We start from the raw sequence: 15425 nt of genomic DNA, 5'->3' as shown, positions 1-15425 counted from the left end.
CCAACTTCTGTTGGTGAGAGAGACAGGCTTTCTTACCAACAAAATTTGGTCCAATAAAAGATACTACCTCTCCCGCCTTGTCTCCCTCTAATATCCTAGGACCAACACCGATACAACTACACTGCATTCAGAATGGAAGGCATCTGATATGTTAATGATATGTGTTGTCCTTTTACATTTTGACACAGAACTTTTTTTTTACATGTGCTTAACAAGATACTATACCACACGTAAAATCAAGCTAATTGAGTTTGCTATCTCTAAATAAAAACTTCATAGACTGAGAATCATTTGAAAATAGGTACAGATAATTTTTGGATGAACTAAACACATTGAGCTCCTTGAGTCTCTGATTATGTCATGTTTTTCAAAACCTCAAATTGTTGAAAAAATGTACTAATTTGAGATTGGTAGAAAACCCAGCCACTTATTAACCATGTCACTTCCAAATGCATTCTTACTAAATATCCATCTTTTAATGTGAGATTTGCTGGAAAAATATTTTCCCCTCCCAGGACCTGATCCAAAGCATGCTGAAATTAATCAGTTTTTTCCACTGCAGTAGGTTTTAGATGAAACTCCAAAAGAACATGCAAGAAGTAAATGCTACTTTTAGCATCCAACATCATTACTGGGAGCTGATAAGAGGGTACATTCAGCAGTTTAAAACTTGTATACATAGACAGTTCTGCAGATCTAGTAAATGGATTTACAAAGGCTGCAGAGACATTTTCTAGTCTAGCATTTGAACTCAGGAATACTAGCTGCAATTTCAGTGCTTAGAACACTAAGCTATGTGGAAACTTGAGATAGCAACTGACAATTGCAATAAACATTTACAATACTCTGTAACTTTAGGCTACACCTGTGAACTACCTGCTTGTGCAACTATCCCTTTACTGATTTTTGCAGGTATAAGAACTTGTCTGATACAGCACTGGGAGAGAGAAAGAAGTTATCTGCCAAGGAAAAATGTCATCTTGTTCTTCAGCAGTGTAAATTACAAGGCTGGCAGGTTTGTGACTAATGCAATAACTAAAATATCAGTTTAGGTCTGTAAACAAGAAAGAGGAGTAATTTCCATTTTGGAAGTCATCAGATCCTTTGCAAAAATATATCCTTTTGATGTTTTGGTGTGGGTAAGACATTACATGTATTCTTTGGAATGAAATAATCTGATTTACTGAGTTTAGTAGAACATCATTAGCTGTGACCATTAATATGTGTAGAAAAATCAGTAAGCACTCTTGTTGGGAGCGAGGGAGCTCAATTAAGTGTACATACTTTGTAGATTAGTCTTCATTGCTTAAAGCTTTTCCAAGTACATAAAAATGTCCATATTCTCCCATCCAATGTCTGTGCACGGCTACCACCAAAGCACAGCATCTGGTCTAGATTCATAGGTTATAAGGCAAGAAGATTATATAATCTGATCTCATGTATAAGAAAGACCAAAAGGTAGAAACATGACAAAAGACAAAGACATTTCAATAGTTTCACTTTCCCCAGAAGATTTCTTAACTCAGCTTCATCCTGAATGTTGTACATGCCTTTTTGGGTTATGCCCTGCACCCTTACCATAGGGATCTCTGTTAAAACAGCCTCTAATCTAAAACCTGTTGTATGTTAACTGAGTATGCCACTAACCTTCACAACTTTATTTGGAGCTTCAAGCGTCAAGGTGGGAAAATGCTGAGGCGCTGTAATTATATATTGTAGTCCGGTCAGACAGTGCACTGCATGGTGCCTATGGAGCTGAACTCCACGGGAAGTCAGAAATAGTGCTAGAACAAGAGAATTTAAAAAGCAATTGGCCAGCAGTAAATGCCTGCAATTCAAGAACAATGATCTTGGCATTTGAAAACAAATCTGAAACCTTGAAAGATAGGAATGTAAAAAGGGAATTATAAAACAGGATCTCTGCTGTAAAAGGGAGGGAAACTTGTGATCTCTAAAACATTTTGGATGTCCCAGCTGTAAGCTAATATAACATGCTGAAAAGTCAATTGTGCAAAAATATAACAGTATACAATACAATGTCCTTCAAACCAGAGAGTCACAAAACACTCGAGAGATTCAGACAATAAGCTCCATGGATAAGAACATTTTTCAGGTGAATTTAAGGAGAAGTAATGACTCAGTGGCTTAGAAGCACTGGAAAGGAAGATGCACTGTGGCAAATAAATGACCTTCGCTCCATGCACATACCCCAAAGAGTGGTGAGCTATGGGGAGTGGAGAGAGAGGTGTCCATGACTGAAGGGGAGAAATAACCACAGTATAAGGTTAGAATGTGAGTTTGCTGTAGGTAAAGGCCCGGTAAGTACAAGAGTTAACCAGCACAGTAGGTGGCATAAAAGCAAGAATCCACATCTCCATCATCAGTGAGTAATGTATGCTACATAATCCCTCATTTCATTTTTTGACTTGTTTGACTAATCATGAAAGTTGAACTTTAAATAACTGTCTAAAAGAGGAATCTTATACAATCAGCAGTTGTCATGGATGTCCTCCTCTGTGCTACAACAGTAGAGGAATCTTTAAAAGGCAAGGGGTGGGGGGAAGCAGAAAGAAAAGAAAAGGAAGGATTAGTAATACAGGATGATGTCAGTGAACAAAGCCTTGAGAAAAGGAGTCATCTTGTACTGTATCACTAAAAAAATCACACAAGAGGTAGGGAGTGCATGTATAACCAATTTAGTCTGTCCTGTTGCCAGCAGTGATTACTTCAAATGAATCAGTGTTGGAATAGAAAATTTATTTGATGTAGGAGTTCATGAATAAGTCAAAGCAAAGTCCTCCCCAGCATTCTTGCCTGTTATTCCCTGAAGAGCACTAGCAGATTGATTGATAAATATATAATCCAAATGAACTATGAAGAATTAGAAGAAAGTGATGGAAATCTGAACTAGCCCCCCTCCCCCTTATATGACACCACAAGTGAAAGGAAAAACAATGAGGAGTACTTGTGGCACCATAGAGACTAACAAATTTATTTGGGCATAAGATTTTGTGGGCTAAAACCCACTTCATCAGATGCATGGAGTAGGAAAAAATGGTAGGCAGGTTATATATACACAGTAAATGAAAACATGGGACTTGCCTTATCCAGTTAGGAGTCAGTGCTAACGAGACAATTCAATTAAAGTGAAAGTGGGCTATTCCCAACAGTAGAATACCAAGGGAGGAAAAATCAGTTATGTAGTGTTAATGAGGCTAATGTAAACAGGGTGGGCCATTTCAAACAATTGACAAGAAGGTGTGAGTAACGGTAGGGAGAAATTAGTATGGGAAATTAGTTTTTGTAGTGACCCATCCACTCCCAGTCTTTATTCAAGCCTAATTTGATGGTGTTTAGTTTGCAAATTAATTCCAGTTCTGCAGTTTCTCGTTGGAGTCTGTTTTTGAAGTTTTTTTGTTGAAGAATTGCCACTTTTATGTTTGTTATTGAGTGTCCAGGGAGATTGAAGTGTTCTGACTGGTTTTTGAATGTTATAACTCTCGACATCTGATTTGTGTCCATTTATTCTTCTGTGTAGAGACTGTCCACTTTGGCCAATGTACATGACAGAGGGGCATTGCTGGCATGTGATGGCATATATCACATTGGTAGATGTGCAAGTGAATGAGCCCCTGATGGTGTGGCTGATGTGGTTAGGGCCTATGATGATGTCACTTGAATAAATATGCAGACAGAGTTGGCAACGGGGTTTGTTGCAGGGATAAGTTAGTGTTGTTGTTGTGTGGTATGTAGTGGCTGGTGAGTATTTGCTTCAGGTTTGGGGGCTGTCTGTAAGCAAGGACTGGCCTGTCTCCCAAGGTCTGAGAGAGTGAGGGATTGTCCTTCTGGATAGGTTGTAGATCCTTGATGATGTGCTGGAGACGTTTTAGTTGGGGGCTGAAGGTTACGGCTAGTGGCTTTCTGTTACTTTCTTTGTTGGGCCTGTCCTATAGTAGGTAACTTCTGGGTACCCTTCTGGCTTTGTCAATATGTTTCTTTACTTCACCAGGTACGGATTATAGTTTAAGAATGCTTGATAGAGATCCTGTAATTGTTTGTCTCTGTCTGAGGGATTGGAGCAAATGCGGTTGTATTTTAGAGCTTGGCTGTAGACAATGGATCGTGTGATGTGGTCTGGATGAAAGCTGGAGGCATGTAGGTAAGTATAGCAGTCAGTAGGTTTCCGGTATAAGGTGGTGTTTATGTGACCATCGCTTATTTGCACTGTAGTGTCCAGGAAGTGGATCTCTTGTGTGGACTGGTCCAGGCTGAGGTTGATGGTGGGGTGGAAATTGTCACAATCCTGGTGTGGATATCCATAGCAGTGCCGCTGACTTGAAGGTATAAATTGTCCCCAAATCTGGAATAGCTGTGTGTGAGGACAAAGTCACAAAGTTCAGCCATCAGGTTTGCTGAGACATTATCAGGGATACTGTTCCTGGTGGCTTGTAGTCCATCTTTGTGTGGAATGTTGGTGTAGAGGGCTTCTACATCCATGCTGGCTAGGATGGTGTTTTCTGGAAGATCACCAATGGATTGTAGTTTCCTCAGGAAGTCAGTGGTGTCTCGAAGATAGCTGAGAGTGCTCGTAGCACAGGGCCTGAGGAGAGAGTCTACATAGCCAGACAATCCTGCTATCAGGGTGCCAATGGGGCGTCCAGGATTTCCAGATTTATGGATCTTGGACAGCAGACTGAATACCTCTGGTCGGGGCTCTAGGGGTGTGTCTGTGTAGATTTGTTCCTGTGCTTCTTTAGAGAATTTCTTGAGCAGATGGTGTAGTTTCTTTTGGTAACCCTCAGTGGGATCAGAGAGTAATGGCTTGTAGAATGTGGTATCATAGAATTACCTAGCAGCCTCTCATTCATATTCCGACTTATTCATGATGACGGCAGCACCTCCTTTGTCAGCCTTTTTTATTATGAGGTCAGAGTTGTTTCTGAGGCTGTGGATGGTGTTGTGTGCTGCATGGCTGAGGTTATGTGGCAAGTGATGCTGCTTTTCCACAATTTCAGCCCATGCACATTGGTGGAAGCACTCTATGTAAAAGTCCAGTTTGTTGTTTTGACCTTCAGGAGAAGTCCATGCAGAATCCTTTTGCCTACAAATTCAGTGGTGGAGGAAGAATAAGCACACTCTGGAGTACTTTTTTTCAAAGTGAATGAGTGATAAATTATACCTATCTCATAGAGCTGGAAGGTACCCTGAAAGGTCATTGAGTCAAGCCCCCTGCCTTCACTAGCAGAACCGAGTACTGATTTTATCCCAGATTCCTAAGTGGCCCCTTCAAGAATTGAATTCACAACTCTGAGATTAGCAGGCTAGTGCTCAAACCACTGAGCTATCCCTCCCCCCTAAATTACTTAACCTTATTGCTAGAATGCACCATGCCACCAAGTTTGAGTATGTAGATCCTCATTGCTATTAGATAGTAAGAAAAAAAAATCTGTGTTCTTAGTAAGCTCCCAAAAATGAGCAATTTATTTTTTTTACTTGACTCTCTCTCTCTCTCTGGCTTTTAATTTAACTCATGAGTTTGGAGAGATTTCTAATAACTAAAAACCAGCAACAACAACAAACCCAGAACCTACTCACTGAACAATTTATTCCCCAAAACGTTGGAGCCTGGTCAGAATAAACACGTATGCTATTGCAAGCTATCAGTAATATAACATAGTGCAGGCTGCATCACAGAGGCAGATGAGTGAGATACAGGGATAGAATCCATTCATGCTTTATTTTCTGTTTTATAAAACTCAAGAGTAAACAACATCAGCCGGTCATGAGCTGGTGCTTGATTCAGCAGCTTCCATGTTGAAAGGAAAGTATTTGTTAGAAAAGTGTTGACAGTTTTATGAAAGGTTGCTTGTTATTTGGGTAAGTTGAACTGGAGATAATTATACTAGGACAAAAAGGAGCTGTTTTATTAAAGCTGGCATACAATACAAAGCACTTCTACTGCTGCACTTAGCTTAACTGCTGAAATGTGAGTTGTAAAAGTGCAGTCTTATTAACAAAAGACATTTTCACATCATTTTTCGGTGCTGTTGCCTTGATAGGGCTTTCTTTTCAATTTAAAGAACTTGAGCAGTGTGCTGCCATGCAACAAACTGTAGCTGCCTACTGCAAAGGAAACATTGTCAGCACACTATATCAAGTAAAAAAAAATTAGGGCTGTCACTTGATTACTAACAATTAATCATGATTAATCACACTGTTAAACAATAATAGAATACCATTTAAATATTTTTGGATGTTTTCTACATTTTCAAATATATTAATTTCAGTTATAACACAGAATATGTGTACAGTGCTCACTTTATATTTATTTTTATTACAAATTTTTGCACTGTAAAATACAAAACAAATTATATTTTTCAATTCACCTAATACAAGTACTGTAGTGCAATCTCTTTATTGTGAAAGTTGAACTTACAAATGTAGAATTCTGTACAAAAAAACTGCATTCAAAAATAAAACAATGATAGAGCCCACCAGTCCACTCAGTCCTACTTCAGCCAATCGCTCAGACAAACAAGTTTTTTACATTTGCACAAGATAACGCTGCCTGCATGTTGTTTACAATGTCTCCTGAAAGTGAGAACAGGCATTCTCATGGCACTGTTGTAGCCGGTGTCGCAAGATATTTACATGCCAGAGATGCTAAAGATTTATATGTCCCTTCATTCTTCAACCACCATTCCAGGGGACATGCATCCATGATGATGACGGGTTCTGCTCGATAACAATCTAAAGCAGTGCAGACAACATACGTTCAGATGCCACCAGCAGAAGGTTGATTTTATTTTTTGCTGGTTTGGTTTCTGTAGTTTCTGCATCACAGTGTTGCTTTTTTAAGACTTTTGAAAGCATTTTCCATGCCTCGTCCCTCTCAGATTTTGGAAGGTACTTCAGGTTCTTAAACCTTGGGTCAAGTGCTGTAGCTATCTTTAGAAATCTCACATTGGTACCTTCTTTGCATTTTGTCGAATCTTCAGTGAAAGTGTTCTTAAAATGAACAACATGTGCTGGGTCATCATCTGAGACTTCTATAAAATGAAATATATGGCAGAATGTGGGTAAAACAGAGCAGGGGACACACAATTCTCCCACAAGGAGTTCAGTCACAAATGTAATTAACACATTATGGAATGGTGGCCAAAGCATGAAGGGCCATATGAATGTTTAGCATATCTGATATTTAAGTACCTTGCAATGCCAGCTACAAATGTCTGTGCCATGCAAATGTCTGTTTTCACTTTCTGGTGATACTTTAAATAAGAAGAGGACAGCGTTATCTCCTATAAACGTAAGCAATCTTGTTTGTCTTAGAGATTGGCTAAACAAGAAGTAGGACAGAGTGGACTTGTTGGCTCTGAAGTTTTACATTGTTTTGTTTTTGAGTGCAATTATGTAACAAAAAAATCTACATTTGTAGGTTGCTCTTTCACGATAAAGAGATTGCACTACAGTACTTGTATGAGGTGAATTGAAAAATACTATTTCTTTTGTTTCTCATTTTTACAGTGCAAATATTTGTAATAAAAATAATATATACATTTCAATTACACACACAATACAATCTATATGAAAATGTGGAAAAACATTCAAAATATTTAATAAATTTCAATTGGTATTCTATTGTTTAAGAGTGTGATTAAAACTGTGATTAATCATGATTTTTTTAATCATGATTAATTTTTGAGTTAATCGCATGAGTTAACAGTGATTAATCGACAGCCATTAAAAAATCTCTAAACCAATATACACTATTCTTATTCCTTTGAGATTTCAAATGATGGGCCCTTCCAGCCCTACATTTCTATGATTCTATGGAAGTTTTGCCATTGACGTTAGTGGGACCAGAATCAGACCCAGTAAATTCTGGGACAAATTCAATAAAAGTACCCCAGGGCCATTGAACTATCCACTTTAGTGTAGCACAATCAACTGGCCTTCAGCCTCTGTGTAATCACATTCCACTAGTAAAGATTTCTAACCCTCACATTCTATTATCATTTTCATTTTTAAAACATTTTTCAGTTTTTAAAAAATATTTCAGAATATTTACTAAGCAAAACACACTACTCCCACCACACGCAGTTTGTGATTATTAGCAATATTTGTGACAAATATATGGCACAAACAATCTTTGGCTGTTCTTACTACATAATGACAGAAGGAAACTTTCATTTGTTTGGATTACCATTCCCTGCACAGTTGAACTTGAAAATATAAATTCAATAAAGGTGGAATTAACACAATAGCTAACTGATCTTTCTAGTCAAAACTATCAAATTTAAATTTTGATTGGCCAATGTCAGTAGCCTGCAGTTAATCCTTTTGTTGTCATTTTATACAGCCCTTGTTTGCATCTTTGCAAACTCCATCCTAACTTTTCATTTTATTCCCAAAAAAGCGGTTTATGATTTAAAGCTGGAGTAGTTATCAAGGGCTAGTTCAGCAGGATAGGATTACACTGAAATGGACCTTTCAACCTTTGAATACTAGAAATATTATTTTGAGTAAGAAACAGGAATCAATTTTTTTTCTTTTTAGGCACATTGTTTTAATTGAATACTTTAACCCTTGGTGTAACTTCTAGCTGACCTTCTCCAGAGCCCTCAGCAATTCTTTCTTCCCAATAGCCTTAAAAGCCTATACCATTCAGATCTCATAAATTGAGAACTGGTAGTTGGATGGGAGAACTCAGAGGAATGTTAGGTCCTGCAGGAAATGGTATTAGTAGTTCAGTGTGGTTGATTCTCTTCCTTGAGAGTCAGGTACTGAACAATTACCTAAGCATGTTGCCAGGAGTTCCGTGCTGCTGAAGGTTTACTCATAGAAGCCCACAATGTTTGAATAAACTATAAATGTTATGGTTCTCAGCCTTTTTTTAAATTAAATCTTTATGCAAGTGGAATCTCCAGCTGCCTGTTTAGGATTGCTCTAAGTCAGGGTTTCTCAAACAGGGGTTGCCGCTAGTGTAGGGAAAAGCCCCTGGCGGGCCAGGCCGGTTTGTTTCCCTGCCCCATCCGCAGGTCCGGCTGATCGCGGCTCCCACTGGCTGCGGATCACTGCTCCGGGCCATTGGGAGCTGATAGACGCAGCAGCCAGACCTGCAGATGGGACAGTTAAACAAACCGGCCTGGCCTGCCAGGGGCTTTCCCTACACAAGCGGCGACCCCTGTTTGAGAAACCCTGCTCTAAGTCCACTTTGCACCAGCAGAGTGGCGAAAGAGGAATTTAAAATAATGCAAGATTTGGTCCATGACTCTTATCAAGTACAAAGAAATACATGTTTCGTGACTCAAGAGTTTTTACTGCATTTTTGTTATGATATCAGTATCTAAATATGATCTCTTAAGTGATATGATTAAATCATAAATGTTAAATCAATATGTTTATCAAAAGATAGTAGATATTTTCATAAAGTACTTAATTGTGATTTTTGCTCTCCCTGGAAAATCAGTTTGTAGTTGTAGTTTAATAGAATGTGTAAATGATAAAATTATGCATATGGACTTCTGCATGTGAGACACTAGTATGTACCTATGTACATTTTATGTTTCTATTTCAGCAGTGTTTTTGTTGTTTACATTTGGTGATTACTGATTAAATAACACTATGTCTTTTGGCTCAGAATTAAAGTGGCTGTGTTATAATGAAATATGTATTTCTTTGTACTTGATATGAATATAGTGTTTGATTATTTTGTAGACAGTGTAAAATGTTGTAGACAGTGTAACTATTCTTTTTTCTTCATTGAAGATGTTTGGATTTTGTAAATTATCAGTTGATAAATTTGTCACTTAGAAATCTTAACTGTTTTTGAAACAAAAAGTTTTTGTCAATATCCTATTTTTAACATGTTTTGTTTTCTTTTATGACATTTAAAATAAAGATACAGTTTTTAAAATAATAAATAAATAGGAAAGAGGAGTTGCCAGACTATAAAATTAAAGGAGTTAATAATGGGTGGAACCCAACATGCCCCTACTAGATTGGGAAATGTTTGTGCAAAGAATCCAATAGCAAAAATGCATTATCTAAACACATAATACCATTCTGTTCTTGGAAAGAAATTGTCAGTGGCAAGAGCCGTCACAGAATATATTACATAAGAAGATAAGAATGGCCACGTCTATCACATCTTCCCTTGGTTGCTTGTTATCTAAGCAGAACACTCCCAGTTTTATTAATCTCTTCTCATATGAAAATTGTTCTATACCCCCAATCATTTTTGTTGTACTTCTCTACCTTTTCTAATTCTAATTTTTTGAGTTTGGGCAACCAGAATTGCACACAGTATTCAAGGTGTGAACATACCGTGGATTTATATGGCATCATTATGATATTTTCTGTCTGATTATGTATCCCCTACCTAATGATTCCTATAATTCTATTAACTTTTTTGACTGCTGCTCACAATGAGCAGATGTTTTCAGAGAACTATCCAAAGTGTCTCCAAGTTCTTTTTCTTGAAGGATAACAGCTAGTTTTGATCACATCATTTTCTATGTAAAGTTGGGATTATGTTTTCCAATGTACATTACTTTGCATTTATCAAAACAGAACTTCATCTGCTGTTTTGTTGCCCAGTCACCCAGTTTAGTTAGATCCCTTGTAACTCTTCACAGTCAGCTTTGGACTTAACTATCTACTGAACTCTGTTCCTAGGTTCCTATTTTTAACTTTTTGCTTCTTGAACATGTTTCTGTAGTGTTCCTTCCTTCTTTGTTCCTCTCTTCCTTATATATCTGTTTAAGACCCAGCGGCTGCTCCAGGCACCAGCGGTCCACGCGTGTGCCTGGGACGGCAAGCCACGGGGGGTGCCCTGCCAGTCCCTGTGAAGCCGCGGGACCAGCAGACCTCCTGCAGGCAAGCCGCCAAATCCACAGGACCGGGGACCTCCTGCAGGCAAGCTGCTGAAGGCAGCCAGCCTGCCATGCTTGGGGCAGTAAAAAAGCTAGAGCCGCCCCTGTTAAGACCTAAAGACTTGAAAGCTCTTTATTTGTTTTATATTGCACATGTGTTTAAATCTTAGCTCATATCTTTGTCCTGGCCTATCTCTTTGTTTCAGAGATTGTTTTCTCTGATTACATGTCCCCTGACCCTTTCCTCCACAGCCAAGCTTTTGCAATCCTCCTCTTTTAGCATCCTTCCTCCTCATTTCCTCTAGCCCTCTTTATCTCTTTCCTCCCATGCAGCACATGCCTTTGTAGTTGTTATTTTATTTATCTGGCTTTGTCTTCCAGGCTTTCAGCTCCCAACTGTTGCTGCTATTGCTGTCTCTCATTGTCTGTCTCAACACACATTTTTTCTTTTTGGTCCTTCTGCATATTTCTAGCATTTTCAAATAACAGAGCTGTCGGTCTATTTTGTAGCAGTTGTAATTATTGGGGCAGTTCAGTACTGAAGTAAACCAAACTCTCAAACTGCCAATAGCACACCAGGTTCAGAGGTAAACACAGTAGGCGCTTCAGCAGCTAGGCCTTTTAGGCACTAGCCCTGATGTGTCCCAATAACTCCTCAGACACACGTAAGTGAAAGGGTACTTTACTAAGGCTGGCAGGAAAGGGAAAGTTTGCAAATAACCTAGGTACAGAGGCTTAAACAGTTAGAATTTAAAGTAAGCAATAGTGGTTCTTGTTTAGGTCCATGGGCAGTCCAATCAAGAGTCAGAACTCTTCAGGCCTGGTGCCTGGAGTTCCTTCTCCTGTTTAGTCTCTATTCTAGCAAATAAGATCTTGCAGTTTTCCAGGCCAAGCTCGGTTAGCACCCCACAAGTCCCATAAGGACCTGCGCCCAGCTATAATATCCGGCAGTGAAAACCTGTTCTGCATTCAGTTCCTAGGGATCCCTCTCTGCCTCCAGCTTCTCTGTATCTTCTGGCACACCATGCAGCAGCCACTTCCCAACAAACCCCAGCCATTTCCTGGTTCAGGACCTTTCTCCTTACCTGGACAGAGGAAATGCAAGTGCAGCAAGGAAGGGACGCTCTAAGCCTCAATTTTTGAGACACTTACACATGCTTATTGTTATTCATGTGAGCATGAGCCTACTCATGTGCCTTAAGCTAAGTGAATACATAAGCATTTGCAGAATTGACATCTTATTAGGTTCATGCCAGAATCAGAGGTCATTAATATGCCAGAACCAATGGAACAAGGCCTTAAAAATGTGTAAGAAAAAGCTCATAAATAAAGCAGAAACTTTATGCTTTTACAAATAATAGTTCAGTTCTTATATCTGTGCCCTGTAACTGTGTATGATTTTATAGACATTAATACCACAAAAAGACAACTCTTACAATAGCTTTACGTTTTTTCACATTTCATTAATGTACTGTGAAAATGTATGTGTTGTGTAAAATATCTTTATATTATAACTGTCTGTCTTTCCTAGGTAGCTATTTTGAAAGTACTGCCAGAAACACAGAGCACTCCCAGAAATTGCCTTTTTTAAACTAAAGAACAGCTTCACAGATTCCCTTGACACCTATTAAGTATGAACTAATACTGCCTTTATACCACCTACACTCCATCTCAGCAACCTTTCTGTAATTTTGAATGTCTGTACTTTTGCATCCTACACCTTTTCTTTAAAAAAAATAGCAGTAATTGAAGCTTTGGTAGTCATCAATGACAATTTTACTTAATCTTTAAAAATGTATCATTTTGAAAAATAACATTAAAACCCTAATGATTTTCTAATTAAAATAACTATGACTATAATTCACAGATGGTTTACTTTTACAGGAGTCTGAATGACATTAAAATTTCAATCTCAGATGAGAGCACTTTGTAATCCTGAAAGTATTGAGAAGTAAGTGTCTTGGGAGTGTCTCTCCCACCCTGCCCCCTTGACAAGCAAGAAACATTATGTGATTGGAGAGCAGACCAAAATGAAGACAGGCTGTAGTCTCAAAAACTGTTTTTATGAGACACATAACTGAAGTATGAAATCCAAATATTTTCATTATTCTCCCTTTCATGGAACACCAACATTATACATTGTGGAGTGAGTATAGATGTTCTAGGTTAACTTCAGAAGATTCATTTCAAAGGTAGATCTATACAAAGCTCAATTAATACTAAAGTAATCTAATGTCTCATACCAATTTCTCTAACAATAGATGTTGTTTAAAGGTGTCACAGTAGAGCTGTCACGTTGCAAAAAAATTGTAAATAGTGTTTACACACATTTAAGAATGAATTTGCTTCAGTCATGATTGTGTTCCTTTTGTGTTCACTTATAAAGCTCCATAGGCTTCTTTGAGCTTCCCATCTAATTATAAAGTCACCCACTCCAGGAATATATACAATACTGTGTTTCTTATGAGACTAAGTGCAACTAACAAACAAATTTCATATATAAAGAGTTTTAAATTCTCAAAGTGAATTTTTCATGTTCAATCCAAAGGCTAAAAGAAAAATGCAAAAACAAAAATGTGTTGAATAAATATAAGTGATGTACAGATTTGAGGAAGCTTTAGTCTGCTCATTCAGTCAGACATCTGCATGCATAAAAAGAGAGTAAATCATTTAGCATCAGCTGTTGGTAATACTCGTCTTTTCAACAAAAATATATCCGCTGAAGTTAAAATGCTAAACACAGGAACGGGTCTATATTTTTGCATTATTATTTTAAATATTTTGGTAGTTAGGATGTCATGGTACATGTACATGGTAATTTCAAATATATCATCCCTGGCCAGAGGAGTTGTTTGTTGATACATTAGCTTAACCTAGATGCAGGGAATCCAAGAGTAGATGCCTGAAGGACAGAGATGCAAATCTGAACAAAAGTAGAGAGACTGGGGATGGAGAGAGATATGCGGGAATCAGTGGCATAGAGATGATAGTTGAAGCCATGATAACATTTGAGGTTATCCAGAAAATAATAGAGAAAAAAAGAAGAGAGGACCTGAGGACAGAGCCCTAAAGAATGGCAGCAGAGACTGGGCAAGGAGTAATGGAGAAACCAAAAGAAACGCTAAAGGAGCAAGTCAGAGAATTAAGAGAACCAGACAGGTATAGAATGATGAAAGTTTGCGGAGGAGGGAGAGATGAACTGTGCAAAGTCAGCTAATAAATCAAGAAGGATAGCCCCATAGAGGAATGGCCCCAAGACTACAGTATAAAGAGGTCACTAGAGACCTTGGTGAGATCTTTTTGGCTAAGTAAGGAAGTCGTGGTTGGTGGTTTTCTTTGACTCAAGGAAAGGGCATAGTCTTGCTTGTATAAGCAAGTATACTTGTATAGTAAAAGGCAGGGAGAAATAAATTGCAAAATAAAAGTAATTTTATTCCACTTTGTGAAAGGAGTAACTATTCCAGAATAAAATCACTTGTATTCTGCAATAGAGTGTCCACATGGGAGAATTATTCCAAAATAGCTATGCTGAAGAATTTTCCCATGTAGACAAGGCCTAAGATTCTCTGTAGGTGTCTACTAAAGCAAGTTTAGTGAAATGTAGTTCCCACCTCCCTCAAAAGGCTTAATTTACTATGATGATTGGGCACAAGAATAAAACAGATAGAAATTTTAGAAAAGAGTCTTTGCTTTTGCAACTTTTATCCATCATTGGTGAAACTAGATAGAAGACTAATGTTTATACCCTAAAATCAGAATTTAGATAGCTCACCTATCATTTTCATCTGCAAAATTTGGGAGTTAAATTACTGAAAACCACTTTGAACATTTGGTCTGAAACACTAATCTCCATGAAGTCATAGGAATGGAAGAATGCCCTAAACCATTTCTGAATTTGGTTTCAAGTTTCTAGACTTGATTTTTATTTCATAATTTAGCATAGTTCATTATTATCAGTGGCATATATGTGCCATTTGTGGTAAGATAGAAAACAGTTAGTTGAAGAAAGTGTGCACATTTCCTTGCTATGTGATAGATCCAGGCCAGTTGGGAACAGCAGAGTAGAAGGGAGATATACTGGCCACTGGATAAGCAGTTTTCTGTTCCCTGAGTGACCAGAGCAGGGGCTGCTTCAGGCTAATGAGAACACCTGACTCCAATTAACCTGCAGAGAGCCAGAGGGGAGGAAGTGTGTGTGAGGAACTGGGAGCAAGAGGCGTGCAAGAAGCTAAGCATGAATAGGCATACTGCTGGAGGACTGAGAAGTACAAGCGTTATCAGACATCAAGAGGAAGGTCCGGTGGTGAGGACAAAGAAGGTGTTGGGAGGAGGCCATTGGGAAGTAGCCCAGGGAGTGGTAGCTGTCATGCAGCTGTTACAGGAGGCACTATAGACAACTGCAATCCACAGGGCCCTCGGCTAGAACCTGGAGTAGAGTGCAGGCCCAGGTTCCCCCCAAACCTCCCAACTCCTGATCAAACACAGGAGGAATTGACCTGGACTGTGGCGTCTACCAGAGGGGAAGGTCTCTGGGCTGTTTCCTGACCC

The 15425-nt window shown here is 38.6% G+C and overlaps 1 protein-coding gene across 2 annotated transcripts in view; it reads left to right on the top strand.

Annotated features, from left to right (window-relative positions):
• Window positions 1-15425, top strand: part of MYO16 (myosin XVI) — a 592718-nt gene that overhangs the window by 511876 nt on the left and 65417 nt on the right. For both annotated transcript variants that reach the window (XM_050946813.1, XM_050946805.1), the window contains exon 28: window positions 913-1015. In XM_050946813.1, the coding sequence (XP_050802770.1) occupies window positions 913-1015 (103 nt within the window). The remainder of the gene's footprint in view (window positions 1-912; window positions 1016-15425) is intronic.

The sequence above is a fragment of the Gopherus flavomarginatus genome, chromosome 1, assembly GCF_025201925.1.
Source record: "Gopherus flavomarginatus isolate rGopFla2 chromosome 1, rGopFla2.mat.asm, whole genome shotgun sequence".
Classification (NCBI taxonomy): Eukaryota; Metazoa; Chordata; order Testudines; family Testudinidae; genus Gopherus; species Gopherus flavomarginatus.
The sequence above is the reverse complement of the archived record's forward strand: the minus strand, read 5'-3'. Positions and strand labels throughout refer to the sequence as shown.